The sequence below is a fragment of the Bactrocera neohumeralis genome, chromosome 5, assembly GCF_024586455.1.
Source record: "Bactrocera neohumeralis isolate Rockhampton chromosome 5, APGP_CSIRO_Bneo_wtdbg2-racon-allhic-juicebox.fasta_v2, whole genome shotgun sequence".
Classification (NCBI taxonomy): domain Eukaryota; kingdom Metazoa; phylum Arthropoda; class Insecta; order Diptera; family Tephritidae; genus Bactrocera; species Bactrocera neohumeralis.
This window is the reverse complement of record NC_065922.1, coordinates 73,630,665-73,646,962: the sequence shown is the minus strand read 5'-3', so window position 1 is coordinate 73,646,962 and position 16,298 is coordinate 73,630,665. Positions and strand designations below refer to the sequence as shown.

The 16,298-nt window shown below is 34.5% G+C and overlaps 1 protein-coding gene across 2 annotated transcripts; it reads left to right on the top strand.

The window, feature by feature from the left end:
- Positions 1-91: 91 nt before the first annotated feature.
- Positions 92-15,426, top strand: LOC126760150 (clathrin heavy chain). Of its 2 annotated transcripts, none has more exons than XM_050475589.1 (10): positions 92-252; positions 1,474-1,580; positions 1,732-2,035; positions 6,806-7,013; positions 7,076-7,411; positions 7,512-11,480; positions 11,620-11,786; positions 12,340-12,426; positions 12,485-12,702; positions 14,212-15,426. In XM_050475589.1, exons 3-10 carry the CDS (start codon positions 1,994-1,996, stop codon positions 14,219-14,221), a joined length of 5,037 nt encoding a protein of 1,678 aa, XP_050331546.1. In that variant the 5' UTR covers positions 92-252; positions 1,474-1,580; positions 1,732-1,993; the 3' UTR covers positions 14,222-15,426. The 2 variants fall into 2 exon arrangements, with proteins under 2 accessions (XP_050331546.1, XP_050331547.1); XM_050475590.1 differs by lacking the exon at positions 92-252 and adding an exon at positions 1,113-1,231.
- Positions 15,427-16,298: the final 872 nt, after the last annotated feature.

The window sequence follows — 16,298 nt, the reverse complement described above, 5'->3', positions numbered from 1 at the left end:
TCTTTTTCATTGCAATCGTAAATCGAACAGTTCCTGTCGAGAATTCACCATGGTATGAATGCAATCATATTTGTTCAAGCGATTTTGACATCAGTTGAGAAGTTTCATTTGTCAGAAAGAATTTTTCTTGTCATTTTCGCTTTTCGGTGGTGGAGAAATCAATATGGTTAAACTCGTTTTAAGTGCAATTTAAGTGGATTTTAAATGCGAATTTAACCAAATAAATAACAAAGAAAGCTACAACGATAATTGGTAATTGTGTGGCATATGAATTATATCGAAAATTAAGTTTCTGTGCAAAGAAAGATGCATTTTTTTAACATTATAAAGTGACCGAAAAGGAAAAGTGGAAATTTTTCAAGTTGGCTAGAGAAAGGGTAGACAACGCAAAAGGCGAAGGAAGAGAAACAGAGATACTGTAGATAACTACAGTGAAAAATGACTATCATTTGGAAAAGTTAAATATACAGCTCGTCATCTCATTCTAACTGATATGTTCAGGTATTGGATACCATGTTGTAGCTACGTTTGTTGCGCTTATTGGCGGTGGGCGGTTGTTGAACAGCAATGAAGCATTACATACTTTTCGCCGCATTCATGCATACATATTTTTTGTTTATGTGGCATACGTGGATTTTACATAGCATTTTAGATTTTTAAACGAATTCTACAGTTGGCTAAAGGAGTTGATTAATTGCAATTACAGGAGTTATTATTTTTGTGCGTTTCTATGTATATCGTGTATATCGCACCTTAATTGCTGTTTGTAAAATGCAGCATCACTGCATACATTTAATTCGTTTGTACTAAATAGTAGTGGTGAATTTTGCATCGTAGTTCTTTTTCTTCATGCCTTTTTGTTACTCGAAAACGTTTGTTGTTTTAACTTGGCATATGTAATATTAAAAACAAATATACAGTATCTTCAAAACGTATATAATATCAATTATTTCTGATTAGGTCATTCTTACCAAAGAATTTACTGTGAATTCACCACTAATTTTTTTATTTCGTTTCAATTCGCCGTTTTCGCTGTCAGTGGTGCGCTTTCTTTTGCTTGAATTTTCATTGCTGTCAAATGAAAAAAAAAACGACATCGGCGAGCAGTAAATGAGTTCGAGTGCAAAGTTAATATCAGTGCCGTTAAATTCGTGTAATCTTTCTACAGTACCAGTTATTTTCTTTTGAATAAAGTAATATTGCGAATGAAACCAAAATTTAATGTGTTACTGTAAGTTTAAAGTATTTTAAAATAAAAATTCGTTAACGTCCAACCATAACTCTTTGTGCATTTGCTCACTGACATTTATTTTCTTTGAGAGGCGGTGACGTCCAGCAGTGAATCGTGTTAATTTAGCTATCTACCCACTTTCCGTACGGTCACGTAGTTTTTTTAGAGCATCATAATTTTAATTTATATATCTTGTGTAGATCTATTGAATTTATAATAATACTTTTTCTTTAAAATTTCAGTGTTTATGTGGACAAAGGAAAAGTGAACAGGTCAAAAGTATTGTAATATACGGATGTGTTTTGTAACCCCGCGAAGTGAATCCGAACATTGAAACCAATTTTAAAAAGTAAAGTTTATTCAATTTTTGTAAAGGAATGCAATTATTGAATTGCGGCGATTTCATTTGCTTAGCTTTGCATTTTGTTTTGCCATTCATTTAATCTTTCATTGTTTTTTTTTCATGTTATCTCCATTTGCTGCAATTTTAAATGCTAAAGGTTCACTGAGAAGAGATTAATAATTAATTAAGGTGAATAAGTGCTAAATAACCACTGTCAAAACCAAATCAACAACTAATAAGAATAAAACACAATCGATCGAACGAACGAAAAAAGAATTTGAAGATATTAAAATTAATTTAAATAGTACGAAAGGTGTCAACTATAACACATTGTGACCCTGAAGTCGTAAATCATAATCGCAATTCCAGCGCCGTTGCAGTGAAAGATAACTAGTGTGTTACTATTGTAGCTGCAAAAAATGACGCAAGTTTTGCCTATACGCTTCCAGGAGCATTTACAGGTGAGTGTTTGAATCATAGTAAGATTATTGTAAGTTATTTAAAAATGCCTAAAAGAGTATTGTGGTTTAAAAAATGGGTTTTAGCTGATAATAACCATCATCTGCAATTTTTTTTTATATTGTACAGTGTTACTACAAATGCAAACACCCACTTTTCTGATGTTCTTTTCAACGCACACATAAAATATTCAGTTTCATTATCAGCCTCCTGGGTTATAAAAAGCTCTACAGGAGGATGTTCATACATACATATGTATATATACATACACTTTCATTGAGTTTTGATAAGAAGACTGTTTTATCACGATTTTCCTTCTACACCCACATAAATGCCTACATCAAATCACAGTTTCAATTTCCACATTTACTTGGTACATACATACACATGGCTATATAAAGCAGAAAAAATAAATTTAAACCTGCTGTCTTACTTGCACTGATTTCTGTTTAAAAAAATGAAACTGAAATTGAAACGCATTGTAGTTTACAATGAATAAAAAAATGCTTTACCGAGTGTGTCGGTGACTGGTGCGACCGGCCGCCGGTTTGTTCGTTATACGTATGTATATATGTATGTGTGTATGCTCATATTGCTGCGCTCAGTAGAATCGCTGCTGCCATTCAAAAAATTTATGCGCCATGCATGTTTTAGTGTATGTGCATGCATGTTTTAGTGTTCATACAGCAAAAATGTGACTCATCACTTGGCGTTTGGGGGTTAACGCAAATATATGTAGGTTTCTTGACTAAATACTTAATTTATTTTGTTGCTTACTGGCTTAGCACTTTAAGTTTATATGCTTTCGGCTTTTCATTAAAATAGATTTATTATTTAAAAAATTAAATTGATATCAAAGCTGAGGGTCAAATTGTCATATCAAATAATATGTTTTCGCTAACTCCAATATGTTTTATATAATAAATTTTTTCCACATTAAATATTTTACTTTATCCCGTATGCTCATATTTTCTTGCATTTTTCATTATCTAATCACTAATTTTATGTTTCCTACGTAATTGTATTCGCTTTTTCGCCGTCATAGAACTGACTTCGATTCAGCACACGCTCTTGGCTAGTCATTGTAGTTACATCAACATTTTTTAACTATTAGTACATCTTACTGTGTTTCTTTTGAATTTTCGTTTTGGCTTCAGCTTCTGAACCGGTTCGTTACCTTTATTTCAGTACAGCGCGCTGGTTGAGTGAGCTTACTCATACTTTTACGACTTTTCCACTTTCTCGTGGTATTTTGTGATTTATTTAAATTTATTCGCTTCTTATGGCGTACTATAGTAAAAAAAATATACAAAATTACAATTACTCCATTGAGTCTACCCAATGCTGTCTTAGTTGATTCATAGTCGCCGTAATATGAGTACGTACATAAGTACATACTTATGTATGTAAGTATGTTTTGACATAAATTTTTATTTATGAATTTGTATTCAGGTGCGCATACCAACTCAAGCTTAATTTTGTTTTTGACCAATTGGTGCCGGAGAAGCCTTTCGCTGACATAAAAATGATTTTCGTCTCTTGTGGTTAAGGCTTCTACATGTTCTTTCCATTGTTTCATAATTAGATTACTAACTACGAAGCACAATTTTTATAATTACGCCGGTATATGTTTATGTTTATGTACTCCTGACAATCCAATGATTTTCTTACGTGTTTCTTTATGCATTATGCTGATTTTGTACACTCGAGTTCATTAATCTTTGACGTCTTTTATGTGAGAAGCGTGGCTCACGTTTTCGTGTGTTTTGCCGTGAGGAAAGAATTATGAATTAAAGTAGGTTTATATGCCGTTTCCCATGAAGTAAAATATTTATGAAATATTGTTATTTGTATTTTTTAATACTTGTTTTAATTGTATTCTAAAATTGTTGTAATAAATCGAATATATTTATATGTACATATATATTTTTTTTCTCCAAATGGGCTTTATTCCTTAATTTTGTCCTCCAATTGTATATTTTCATAATTAAGTTTATATCATAATAAACGTTATAATTAAGTATGTAGATAAAACAATTATGTTTAAACTCTAATTAATTATTAATCGACACCACTTTTGTACACTTAAATTTAACAATAAATACATATCGCAATATATGATAAAATTTGGTCATTTAGTGCTGCTCTTAAAATTGTTTAAATCTTTGTACCTATCGTTACTTCGTTCAGTGACACTTGATCACCAGTTAATTGGAACTACATACACTCATACATACATATGTATGTACATATATTGTTCCACATACAATCACTTAATAGTTGACCCACTGCTACTCAATGGCGCCACTGTGCATGCATATTATATGGTAGTAACGGAACTTTTACGAAAATACAAATTTGTATGCCGTTATAAGCATTAGCTTAATGTACATATATATGTACATATGTATTTGTACATATCGACTATGTGCTCATTCGTTTGCTTCACTGCAACAATACTAAACTTTTACTGCTCCACAAAAACATTGTTGTCATTAATTTGTTGTTTTTGTTAACTCCCCTCATAAGCTCATACATAAATGCGTGATGGGTTTTCTTATATTGTGTTGCCATATGGTCTGAACATAATCGAAATTTTGGAGAAAAGTGTAGTATATGCGAAGGCCACATTGTCATTATTTCGAAAAAGCAATAACATTTAAATACGTAAATATGTGTTATGATTGACTATACTCTGGAATTAAATTTATTTCTAGACCTTTTACCTAGTTCCACGTTTAAAACATTACAATGTTGTGATATATTCTTAAATTTTTAATTCTCTAATTTAATGATTAGCCATCATTTTTCTAAGTAAGAGATACTATATATACACCGTTTGCTCAGTTGGGCCAAAGTAATTTACAGTCTTTAGACAAATGAGTTAAAACACACATACACCATCACACTAAGCGTCTTAGTAGGTTCTTATAATTAGCGAGTAAATATTTAATACATATTTGAATGTCTAGCACGTGATAGATAAACAAAACAAGAATTAATGTACTGTTTTATATGGAATTTTTTATAAGCCTAAAAGTATGCTTTAGTTAAGACAGCAATGAAAAATATATTATAAAAAATGATAAATATGAGAAATTTATAACAAAATAGGTTTAAAAAACAGCAACCAACGGTAATTTCTGATTAGTTGTAAATGTGTTATATAGCCTAAAAGTATGCTATAATAATACATATTTTTGTAGAAAACAATTACATATATAGCACTATGCGAGAATTTAGGGCAATAAAATATAATCAATAATTATATGTTTCAGCTAAAATTTAGCTAACATTGTTTGGACGCTTAAAAGTATGTTCTAATATTTAATTTGCGAACTTTCGAATAATAAGTGCAAGAATTTGGAAAATTGCAACAAGAGTATCGCTTTAGCGCCTAAAAGTATGCTTTAAATTGTTATATATGGTAAGTTTAATAACTGACTCGGCTATAACCGCGTAAGCTGTGTCTACGCCAGTAAAGCAGAAGAAGAAGAAGTTTAATAACTTAGCTTATAAAATGAAATATGTATGTGAATTAGCCTTACGAAAAAACGTTACCTTTTACCTAAATGCCCCTGAATGTATACTACAAAATTAACTGATATTCCATATTTCCATGTTATTATTGTAATGGCATAAAATATTATACACATACATATGTATGTATGTTGTGCATTGTGGCCGGAATGGCGTTAATTTGGCTTATTTCGGTTTTTTGTTTTCACGCTTTCTGCCTTACAATCGCCACGAAATCAAACAAAGAAATGCGCAGCAGCGTTTCCTATAAAGAAATCAACAATTGCGTCTCGATGTTTATAATAGCTTAAAATATTTTTGAGAGCTGATTTCTATCCCTGTGTTCGAGAGAGTATGAAGGAGAGCGATCGCATCTTATCGTCGTCAGCTGACGGAAGTTTTTCCCATTCAAAAACATAAAATTGGAAACATTTTTCATCTCATCGTGATCCCTCATCCGTCGGCCGGCATTACCGTCTTATTTTAGCTGATGCCATTGACATTCTATTGAGAGAATTGCAAAATGCATATTTTAAACAATATACTGAATGATTTTTTTTGTTGCTCTTGCTGCTTTTATTGTCAGTTTATTGCATTTAAATATAAATCTTACTCATATTGCGTTTCCTGCGCCGTTCAAGTGCTGTGTGGGTATGTGCGCTTTTCGCTTATCACTGGAAACGCGCTCGGCATAAAGAGTTCAAAAAGTTTGTTAATTTTTCTTACGACTTTGGCGCAGCTAGTAGCAATTAAATCTGTATTTATTCAAGTACATTTTATATTTGCATTAGATTTGTCTGCAAACTGATGTATGTATGTGTATGTATGTACTTGTAGTTTGCATTGAATGAAAAATGGCGCCACATTTTTCTTAAGGCACATGCCGACATGAGGGCGCTATTGTAGCTTGAAGGGGTTGTATTGGGTGTAACAAATGGTAACCTTGAACTAGACAGAATTTGTTAAAAAAATAATAAAAATAGAAAATTTTGGCGTTAAATGAAAATGATGACGATGTTTTACTTTGAAAACCTTTTTCTTTCTGTTTCATATATTTTTTTTGTTATATTTCTAAATTTTTAGATTTATTATTTTTGGTATAATTTTTTTTGATTGAATGTCGTGTGAATGTTTTTTTCTTTTTTATTGACAAATTTATAAGTTTTTTTTTATATTTACATACATATTTAAAATTTCGCAAAAATAATTATTCCGTTAATAATTGCCCTTAATTTTTATTTATTTCCTTGCAGCTCACAAATGTCGGCATCAACATCAATTCGATTTCGTTCAGTACTCTCACCATGGAGTCGGACAAATTCATTTGCGTGCGTGAAAAGGTCAATGACACCGCTCAAGTGGTCATTATCGACATGAACGATGTCAGCAACCCGACCCGGCGTCCCATCTCCGCCGACTCGGCCATTATGAATCCAGCCAGCAAAGTTATTGCGCTCAAGGGTAAGAACGTCCTTGCCATACTTTTTTAATATAAACACTCCAATATGTATTCGTAATTGCAGCTCAAAAGACCTTGCAAATTTTCAATATCGAAATGAAATCCAAAATGAAGGCGCACACCATGACCGAGGATGTAGTCTTCTGGAAATGGATTTCTTTGAACACACTGGCCTTGGTCACCGAAACCTCTGTCTACCATTGGTCCATGGAAGGCGATTCCACCCCGCAAAAAATGTTTGATCGCCATTCATCGTTAAATGGTTGTCAAATTATCAACTATCGTTGCAATCCATCGCAACAGTGGTTGTTGTTGGTGGGCATATCGGCATTGCCAAATCGTGTGGCCGGTGCTATGCAGTTGTACTCGGTGGAGCGCAAGGTCTCACAGGCTATCGAAGGTAAGTGCGTGGTGTTGTAAATAATGCCTAAAATCATAAAAATTATTAAAATATTTTTGTTTTTGTTTTTACACCTAATTTCCTATGCTTTTTCATGCAGGTCACGCTGCTTCTTTCGCCAGCTTCAAAATGGAGGGCAACAAGGAGGCATCGACACTGTTCTGCTTCGCTGTGCGTACTGCAAGCGGTGGAAAATTGCATATTATCGAAGTAGGTGCCCCGCCGGCAGGTAATCAGCCTTTCCCCAAAAAGTCTGTGGATGTGTTCTTCCCACCGGAGGCGCAAAGCGATTTCCCCGTCGCCATGCAAGTTTCAGCCAAATATGATACCATTTATTTGATCACCAAATATGGCTATATCCATCTGTATGACATGGAAACGGCCACGTGCATCTACATGAATCGTATCTCGGCCGATACGATCTTTGTGACGGCACCGCACGAGGCCAGTGGCGGCATTATCGGTGTTAATCGCAAGGGGCAAGTACTATCCGTGACCGTCGATGAGGAGCAAATCATCCCATACATCAATACGGTATTGCAGAATCCAGATTTGGCTTTACGCATGGCCGTGCGCAATAATCTCTCCGGCGCTGAGGATCTCTTTGTGCGTAAATTCAATAAACTTTTCACAGCAGGTCAATATGCCGAAGCGGCTAAGGTTGCAGCGCTCGCACCAAAGGGAATCTTGCGTACACCACAAACAATACAACGCTTCCAGCAAGTGCAGTCGCCTGCTGGCTCTACGACGCCACCACTCTTACAATATTTTGGCATACTACTCGATCAGGGCAAACTGAACAAGTATGAGTCGTTGGAGTTGTGCCGCCCCGTGTTGGTGCAGGGTAAGAAACAGTTATGTGAGAAGTGGTTGAAAGAGGAGAAACTCGAGTGCAGCGAAGAATTGGGTGATTTGGTGAAGACATCCGATTTGACATTGGCGCTATCAATTTACTTGCGTGCTAATGTGCCCAATAAGGTTATACAGTGTTTCGCCGAGACGGGACAATTCCAGAAGATCGTATTGTACGCTAAAAAGGTCAACTATACCCCGGATTATATATTCCTGTTACGTTCGGTGATGCGCACCAATCCGGAACAAGGCGCCGGTTTCGCCTCGATGTTGGTGGCCGAAGAGGAAGAACCGCTGGCCGATATCAATCAGATTGTCGATATATTCATGGAGCATTCAATGGTGCAGCAATGTACTGCCTTCCTGTTGGACGCACTCAAGCATAATCGCCCCAATGAGGGTGCTTTGCAGACGCGTTTGTTGGAAATGAATTTGGTTTCGGCGCCACAAGTGGCTGATGCCATTCTCGGCAATGCCATGTTCACGCATTACGATCGTGCGCACATCGCACAGCTATGCGAGAAGGCCGGCTTGTTGCAACGCGCATTGGAACACTACACCGACTTGTATGACATTAAGCGCGCTGTGGTGCATACACATCTGTTGAATGCCGATTGGCTGGTCGGCTACTTTGGAACGCTGTCCGTGGAGGACTCGTTGGAGTGCTTGAAAGCCATGTTAACGGCGAATATACGTCAAAACTTGCAGATCTGCGTGCAAATTGCTACCAAATATCATGAGCAATTGACCACTAAAGCGTTGATTGATCTCTTCGAGAGTTTCAAGTCTTACGAGGGACTCTTCTACTTCCTCGGCTCGATCGTTAACTACTCGCAGGATCCCGAAGTGCATTTCAAGTATATACAGGCGGCTTGCAAAACCAATCAAATCAAGGAAGTTGAACGCATTTGTCGGGAATCAAACTGTTATAATGCAGAACGCGTTAAGAACTTCCTAAAGGAGGCCAAACTCACTGATCAGTTGCCACTTATCATTGTTTGTGATCGTTTCGACTTCGTACACGATCTAGTACTCTACCTATACCGTAACAATCTACAGAAATATATTGAAATTTACGTGCAAAAAGTGAATCCATCACGTTTGCCTGTTGTCGTTGGTGGTCTCTTGGATGTTGATTGCTCTGAGGATATTATCAAAAATTTGATACTTGTCGTAAAGGGCCAGTTCTCGACCGATGAGCTAGTGGCTGAAGTGGAGAAGCGTAATCGTTTGAAATTACTATTACCGTGGTTGGAATCGCGCGTGCATGACGGTTGTGTAGAACCCGCTACACACAATGCATTGGCCAAGATCTATATCGATTCGAATAATAATCCAGAACGTTTCCTCAAGGAGAACCAATACTACGATAGTCGCGTGGTCGGTCGTTATTGCGAGAAACGTGATCCCCATTTGGCTTGTGTAGCTTATGAACGCGGTCAATGCGATCGCGAGCTGATTGCTGTTTGCAATGAGAATTCGTTGTTCAAGAGCGAGGCGCGTTATTTGGTGCGTCGTCGCGATCCCGCCCTTTGGGTGGAAGTTTTGTCTGAGGCAAATCCCTACAAGCGCCAATTGATCGATCAGGTCGTACAGACAGCGCTGTCTGAAACACAGGACCCAGACGATATCTCTGTGACGGTGAAGGCCTTCATGACCGCCGATCTGCCCAATGAGTTAATTGAATTGCTCGAAAAAATTATACTTGACTCGTCTGTGTTCTCCGACCATCGTAACTTGCAAAATTTGCTTATCTTGACCGCTATCAAAGCCGATCGCACACGCGTCATGGACTATATCAATCGTTTGGACAACTATGATGCGCCCGATATTGCGAATATCGCTATTTCGAATCAATTGTACGAAGAGGCATTCGCCATCTTCAAGAAATTCGATGTGAATACCTCAGCTATACAGGTGCTTATCGAGCAGGTGAATAATTTGGAGCGCGCTAATGAGTTCGCCGAGCGCTGCAACGAGCCGGCCGTTTGGTCACAGCTCGCTAAAGCACAATTACAACAGGGACTCGTTAAGGAGGCCATTGATTCGTACATTAAAGCGGACGATCCAAGCGCATACATGGATGTGGTGGATGTTGCCTCAAAGGCTGATTCCTGGGATGATCTGGTGCGTTATCTACAGATGGCACGCAAGAAGGCGCGTGAATCATATATTGAAAGCGAGTTGATCTATGCCTATGCACGTACCGGCCGTCTCGCTGATTTGGAAGAATTCATTTCGGGTCCGAATCATGCCGACATACAGAAGATCGGCGATCGTTGCTTTAACGATGGCATGTACGATGCGGCCAAATTGTTGTACAACAATGTTAGCAACTTTGCACGTCTCGCCATTACATTGGTCTATTTGAAGGAGTTCCAGGGCGCCGTAGACTCTGCACGCAAAGCTAATTCGACACGCACATGGAAGGAGGTGTGCTTCGCTTGCGTCGATGCCGAGGAATTCCGTCTAGCGCAAATGTGCGGTTTGCACATCGTCGTGCACGCCGATGAATTGGAAGATCTAATCAATTACTACCAAGATCGTGGCTACTTTGAGGAACTCATTGCGTTGTTGGAGTCCGCTTTGGGACTGGAACGCGCACACATGGGCATGTTCACCGAACTGGCTATACTCTATTCGAAATTCAAGCCGTCTAAGATGCGTGAGCATCTCGAGCTGTTCTGGTCGCGTGTCAACATACCAAAAGTGTTGCGCGCTGCCGAATCGGCGCACCTTTGGTCCGAACTGGTATTCCTCTACGACAAGTATGAAGAGTACGATAATGCAGTGCTTGCCATGATGGCACATCCGACGGAGGCTTGGCGTGAGGGTCACTTCAAGGACATCATCACCAAAGTGGCCAACATCGAATTGTACTACAAAGCTATACAATTCTATTTGGATTACAAACCATTGTTATTGAACGACATGCTATTGGTGTTGGCACCACGTATGGATCATACACGGGCCGTTAGCTTCTTCTCGAAGACCGGCCATTTACAATTGGTGAAACCATATTTACGTTCAGTACAATCGCTCAACAACAAGGCGATCAACGAGGCGCTCAACGGCCTACTCATCGACGAGGAGGACTATCAGGGTCTACGTAATTCCATTGATGGATTTGATAACTTCGACACAATCGCATTGGCACAAAAGCTGGAGAAGCACGAATTGACCGAATTTAGACGTATTGCTGCCTATCTGTATAAAGGTGAGTAAGGCAACAGAAAATTGGTTAAAAAAAATAGATTCGCTTAACTGGAATGCGGTGTGCTGGGGTTTTCTATTATCATGAACCTAAAAACACTGGTCAAATTTTATGAGACTGAAAACATCTCTTTAATATATAGGCAACAACCGTTGGAAGCAGAGCGTCGAATTGTGCAAAAAGGACAAACTCTACAAGGATGCAATGGAGTATGCGGCTGAATCTGGCAAACAGGAGATTGCCGAAGAACTTCTGGGTTGGTTCCTAGAACGCAATGCCCATGATTGTTTCGCTGCCTGTCTATTCCAAGTGAGTGTGTAGTGATCGAAAGAGCGTATATATAATTGAAAATGATAGACAGAGAGAGAGATAAGAGCCTCCAGTAGCAATCGGGAGATATAAAAAAGAGAGTTAGATATGAAGTAAGCTTTAAAGATAAAGTTAAATGAAGAGAGATAAGTAAACAGGCAGATATGATATGTATATAAAGAAAATATCGAGTTATAAATGAGTTGAAGGACTCATATCCTCCAATATGGTGAAAAAAGAGGGGGCAGAGACGAAAAGTCTCAAGTCGAATTACTTGGGCGGAGACAAAGTCTCGCAAAGAAAAAAAAGGAGAACTTTCAGAATACAGATAAAAATATACAGCGGGTAAGGGAGAGAGAGAGAGAGCGTAATGAGGAAAAATTTGAGATAAAGTCAGATGATATGATGATGTAGATGATATATCAATATAGTTCGAAAAAGTTAGGAATTAAAACGAGATATTTTGAGAAAGAAAGAAAAACATAGTTAAAAGGAATAAAGTCATATTTGAATACAATTTGAAAAAATAAATTTTTTTGTTAATTTTTTCTAGTGTTACGATTTGCTGCGGCCTGATGTTATACTGGAGTTGGCATGGAAACACAATATCATGGACTTCGCCATGCCCTATTTGATACAAGTAAGATTTTTTATAATTATTTTTTTTTATCATGTTAATATTCATTTGATCTTTAAAGGTAATACGCGAATACACCAGCAAAGTGGATAAACTGGAACAAAACGAAGCGCAACGCGAAAAGGAGGACGAAACCGTCGAACACAAGAATATCATCACAATGGAACCACAACTGATGATAACCGCTGGACCGGCAATGGGCATACCACCACAATATGCGCAAAATTATGCGGCGGCGCCTGGCTATGCGCCAAACATGGCTTATCCCGGCTATGGAATGTAGGCAACAACTACAAATACAACACCACCACAACAACCACTACTACTACATTATTGAAAGTGAAAATTAAACGAAATTCAACAAAAAACAAAACTAGCAAAAAATCAAGAACACAATCCGTAACGTTGCAAAAAATTTGAAACATACAAACACACACTTAAACACGAGTAAAATTGCAATTCAAAAACGAAAATTTAAATGCGAAATCACAATTTCTCCATGTAAATGTAGTTGTAGTTACATCATTTAAACGCTATAGCAGGGAAATACAAGCGAAAACATTGCATTACATACATATATAGATACAAAGCGAAACAAAACAAAAACAAAAGCGTTAGGCGTGTGTGTGTGTTCGGCATAGATTTTGCATATATAAAACTATATACAATTATACAAAAATGTATTACAAGTATATATATAATAATTATTATTACACATATACATTACCATTATTACGATTACCAATTAAAATTATAATTACAAGTTGTTTGTTTAATTAATTATTTCGTGCTTTGTTGTCTCTTCTTTGCATATATATATAATTGAAATATTGTGTTTTTTTTGTATTTGTATTTGATGTATTTGAACTTTTTTTCATTACTGTACTGTTATAACTCCTCAATTGATTGACTTGTCATGTTTCGAAGCTGAAAACACAAAAAAAAAAAAAATAATCCATAAAGAAAAACCGTATTACAAAGCACGTGTAGTGTTGAACAAATGATGAAGAGAACCAACAAGAACACCAACAAATAACGTAAATGAAATGAAAAATTTATGCTAATTTTTTTGTCTTTATTATAAGTGAAAATAAAAACTTTTTAGTTAATAAATATCTATTAAAAAAATCAAGAAACATTTTTATTTAAATAAAATTCTTTTGTACGCCGAAGAATTATATCCATAATATGTATGTATGTCTTCAAAACAGCAATGCGTATATACATATATATTTTCGATAATTAATTAAACCTTTTTTCAAAAAACTACTAAATTTATTTTCGTATAATTAATAAAACCGTGTTTCGAAAAATTACTAAATTTATTTTCGAAATTTAATTTAGCCTTTTTTCGAAATTTATTATTTATCATATTTTCGAAAATAACTGCTATTATTTTATTACTACGATTATTTTCGAAAATATGATATTAAGAAAGTAGCTAATAAAAGTAGCAATTATATGTTAAAAATGGTGAACAAATTTCGAAAAAATGTCACATATAAAACTAATACTTACTTTTTTACCTAAAAATGGGTAAAAACTTACATATATGGAAAATAAAAACTAATACACCTAATTGCATATTTTTGTAATTCAAATAACGTTTTTATATTTTTAGCCATTTCTGGAATTTTTTTTTATTTTATCTTATTTAAGTAATTAAACAAATATCACACTTTCAGTATTAATTTAAAAAATCACTTCCAAAAAAAAATTTTAGTAAAGTGTATAATTTGCGATAAAAATCAATAATCATTTTCCAATTTCTTTACTCTCTTTTTACAGTTACAAATAAGGTAAACGCCAAATCAAACTACACCAACAAACAATCAGTTATATAGCTTGGTTCCTCATTGTCTATGTACAATTGTCTGCCTACTCAAACACGCTCTATAACATTTGGTCGCACACTAGAAAACCGTTAAGCGATTATTGGAATCGCATAGGGAAATTAACAGTATAATTAGAGAGATTTTTTTGGGAAATATTTATTTAGAACGTTTTGTACTAAACAAAAAGTATTGAAAGCATATAATTTTGTAACATTATTTAAAAAAGATATTCAAAAAACATTATAAATAAAAAATAAATTAAATAATTAATTTATTCATAATAAAAACGAATTGATTATAAAATTAAAAAATAATTATAAAAATAAAAATTAATTATAAAAAAATAAATAACTGATGAAAAATAAAAATTAAAAAATGTATTTAGGCACCATGAAATATTGAATAAAAATGCGAAAAGTACACTTCTTGAGGTTTTAAATTAAAAAAATATTAAAAATAATTTTTTCTTTAAATTTTGTTTTAAATTTTTGAAACATATTTTCTGTACATCGAATTTAAGTAATATGAAAATGTCAGGAATAAGCTTTTATTAAAAGCCTTAATCTTAAATTTTTTTTTCCAATTATTTTATATTCGCCATAAAAAAATTTCGTATTCACAAATTGTATGCAAAGTGAGGCCTAAAACAATTCTCGTCTATAGATGTATGTATGTCTTATAAAGTTTTTTTATTGTTTGTTCTAAAAAATTTGAAAATTTTATATAAATATCATATGGTTTTATGGAGGAGCACTTGGATGGAGAAGATTGACAAATATTGACTAGTAACTAGTAGTTTTCATTATAAATGGCACTTAAGGAAAATTTAATTTTTTTCTTTAAAATTTAAAATAAAAAGTTAATTTTTTTCAGTGAAATTTAATTTAAAAATTTAATTTTTTTTCAGTGAAATTTAATTTAAAAAAGTTAATTTTTTTCGGTTAAATTTAATTTTTAAAATTCAATGCAATATCCAAAAAAAATTTTTTTGTTCGCCTAACCATTGTAAAAACACATTTAAAAATGACGCGTAAGTAATTCATCATATTAACAACAACTACAAACAATTACAAAAATTATAGCAAAACCCATTAGAAATGGCTTCACTTGAAATATAAGTAAAAAATATTTTCATTAAAAAAATTACATAACAAAACTCAAAATTGTTTATAAAAGAAAGAATAAATAGGACATATTAAGTTAACTACAAGAAAAACACAAAAACATGTTTAAAATAGTAAAATTTTAAGGTTAAAGCATAAATAATCTTAAAATACAGTTTTGCTGTATTTGCAAATAAAAATATATCAGCGATAATTACAAAAAAAAAGGAAGCATTTAAAATCATTCGTTAAAAACTCAAGTCGCAACAAAACAAAAAAATTAAATAAATAAAAGAGTAATAAAATAAAAAATATATTCACTAACTAGTTCACAGATACAGTTTTTGTTGTTGCAAAATTACAAAATATACTACTCTTATTGTTTATTAATGTTAAAAAACGGCAGCAGCAAAGTGTAAAATATGAATATTGAAAATCAACTATAAAAAATTATATGAAAAAATATTATTATTGAAAATATTTGACTCTATTTTATTTAAGCTTTCTGTAATTGCGCTATTTGTGTGTGTATTTTTAAATTAATATAACTGCAGCACATACATACATACATACATTATACATACGGAAATTAAGAAATAAAAAAATACAAAATTGAATTTATTTTTTCAATGCAACAATATTATCGAATTTAGAAGAAAAGGGACAAGGGTTTATCCAAAGAAGAAATCATGTAAACTTTGGCTGCTTCGAAGTTATAGCACCCTCACCAAAAATCCATATAAGAACTTATTCTCGATCGGTCAGTTTGTGTGTCAGCTATATTTTATAGAGATCCGATCAGTCAAATTTGTTCGAATATATAGTGGTTGGCTATGGGTGGTTGCGACAGATGAGAAACTCCTCGGAGTGTGAAGGACGTGTGCAAAATTTCCTGCATTACCAACACAAGGTGTAAGGGACTTCAAACCATAGTTGT

Coding starts and splice junctions, on each gene's coding strand:
- LOC126760150 (XM_050475589.1), top strand. CDS start 1,994: ATGACGCAAGTTTTGCCTATACGCTTCCAGGAGCATTTACAG. Junction 2,036..6,805: donor GCTTCCAGGAGCATTTACAG/GTGAGTGTTTGA, acceptor ATTTCCTTGCAG/CTCACAAATGTCGGCATCAA. Junction 7,014..7,075: donor CAAAGTTATTGCGCTCAAGG/GTAAGAACGTCC, acceptor TCGTAATTGCAG/CTCAAAAGACCTTGCAAATT.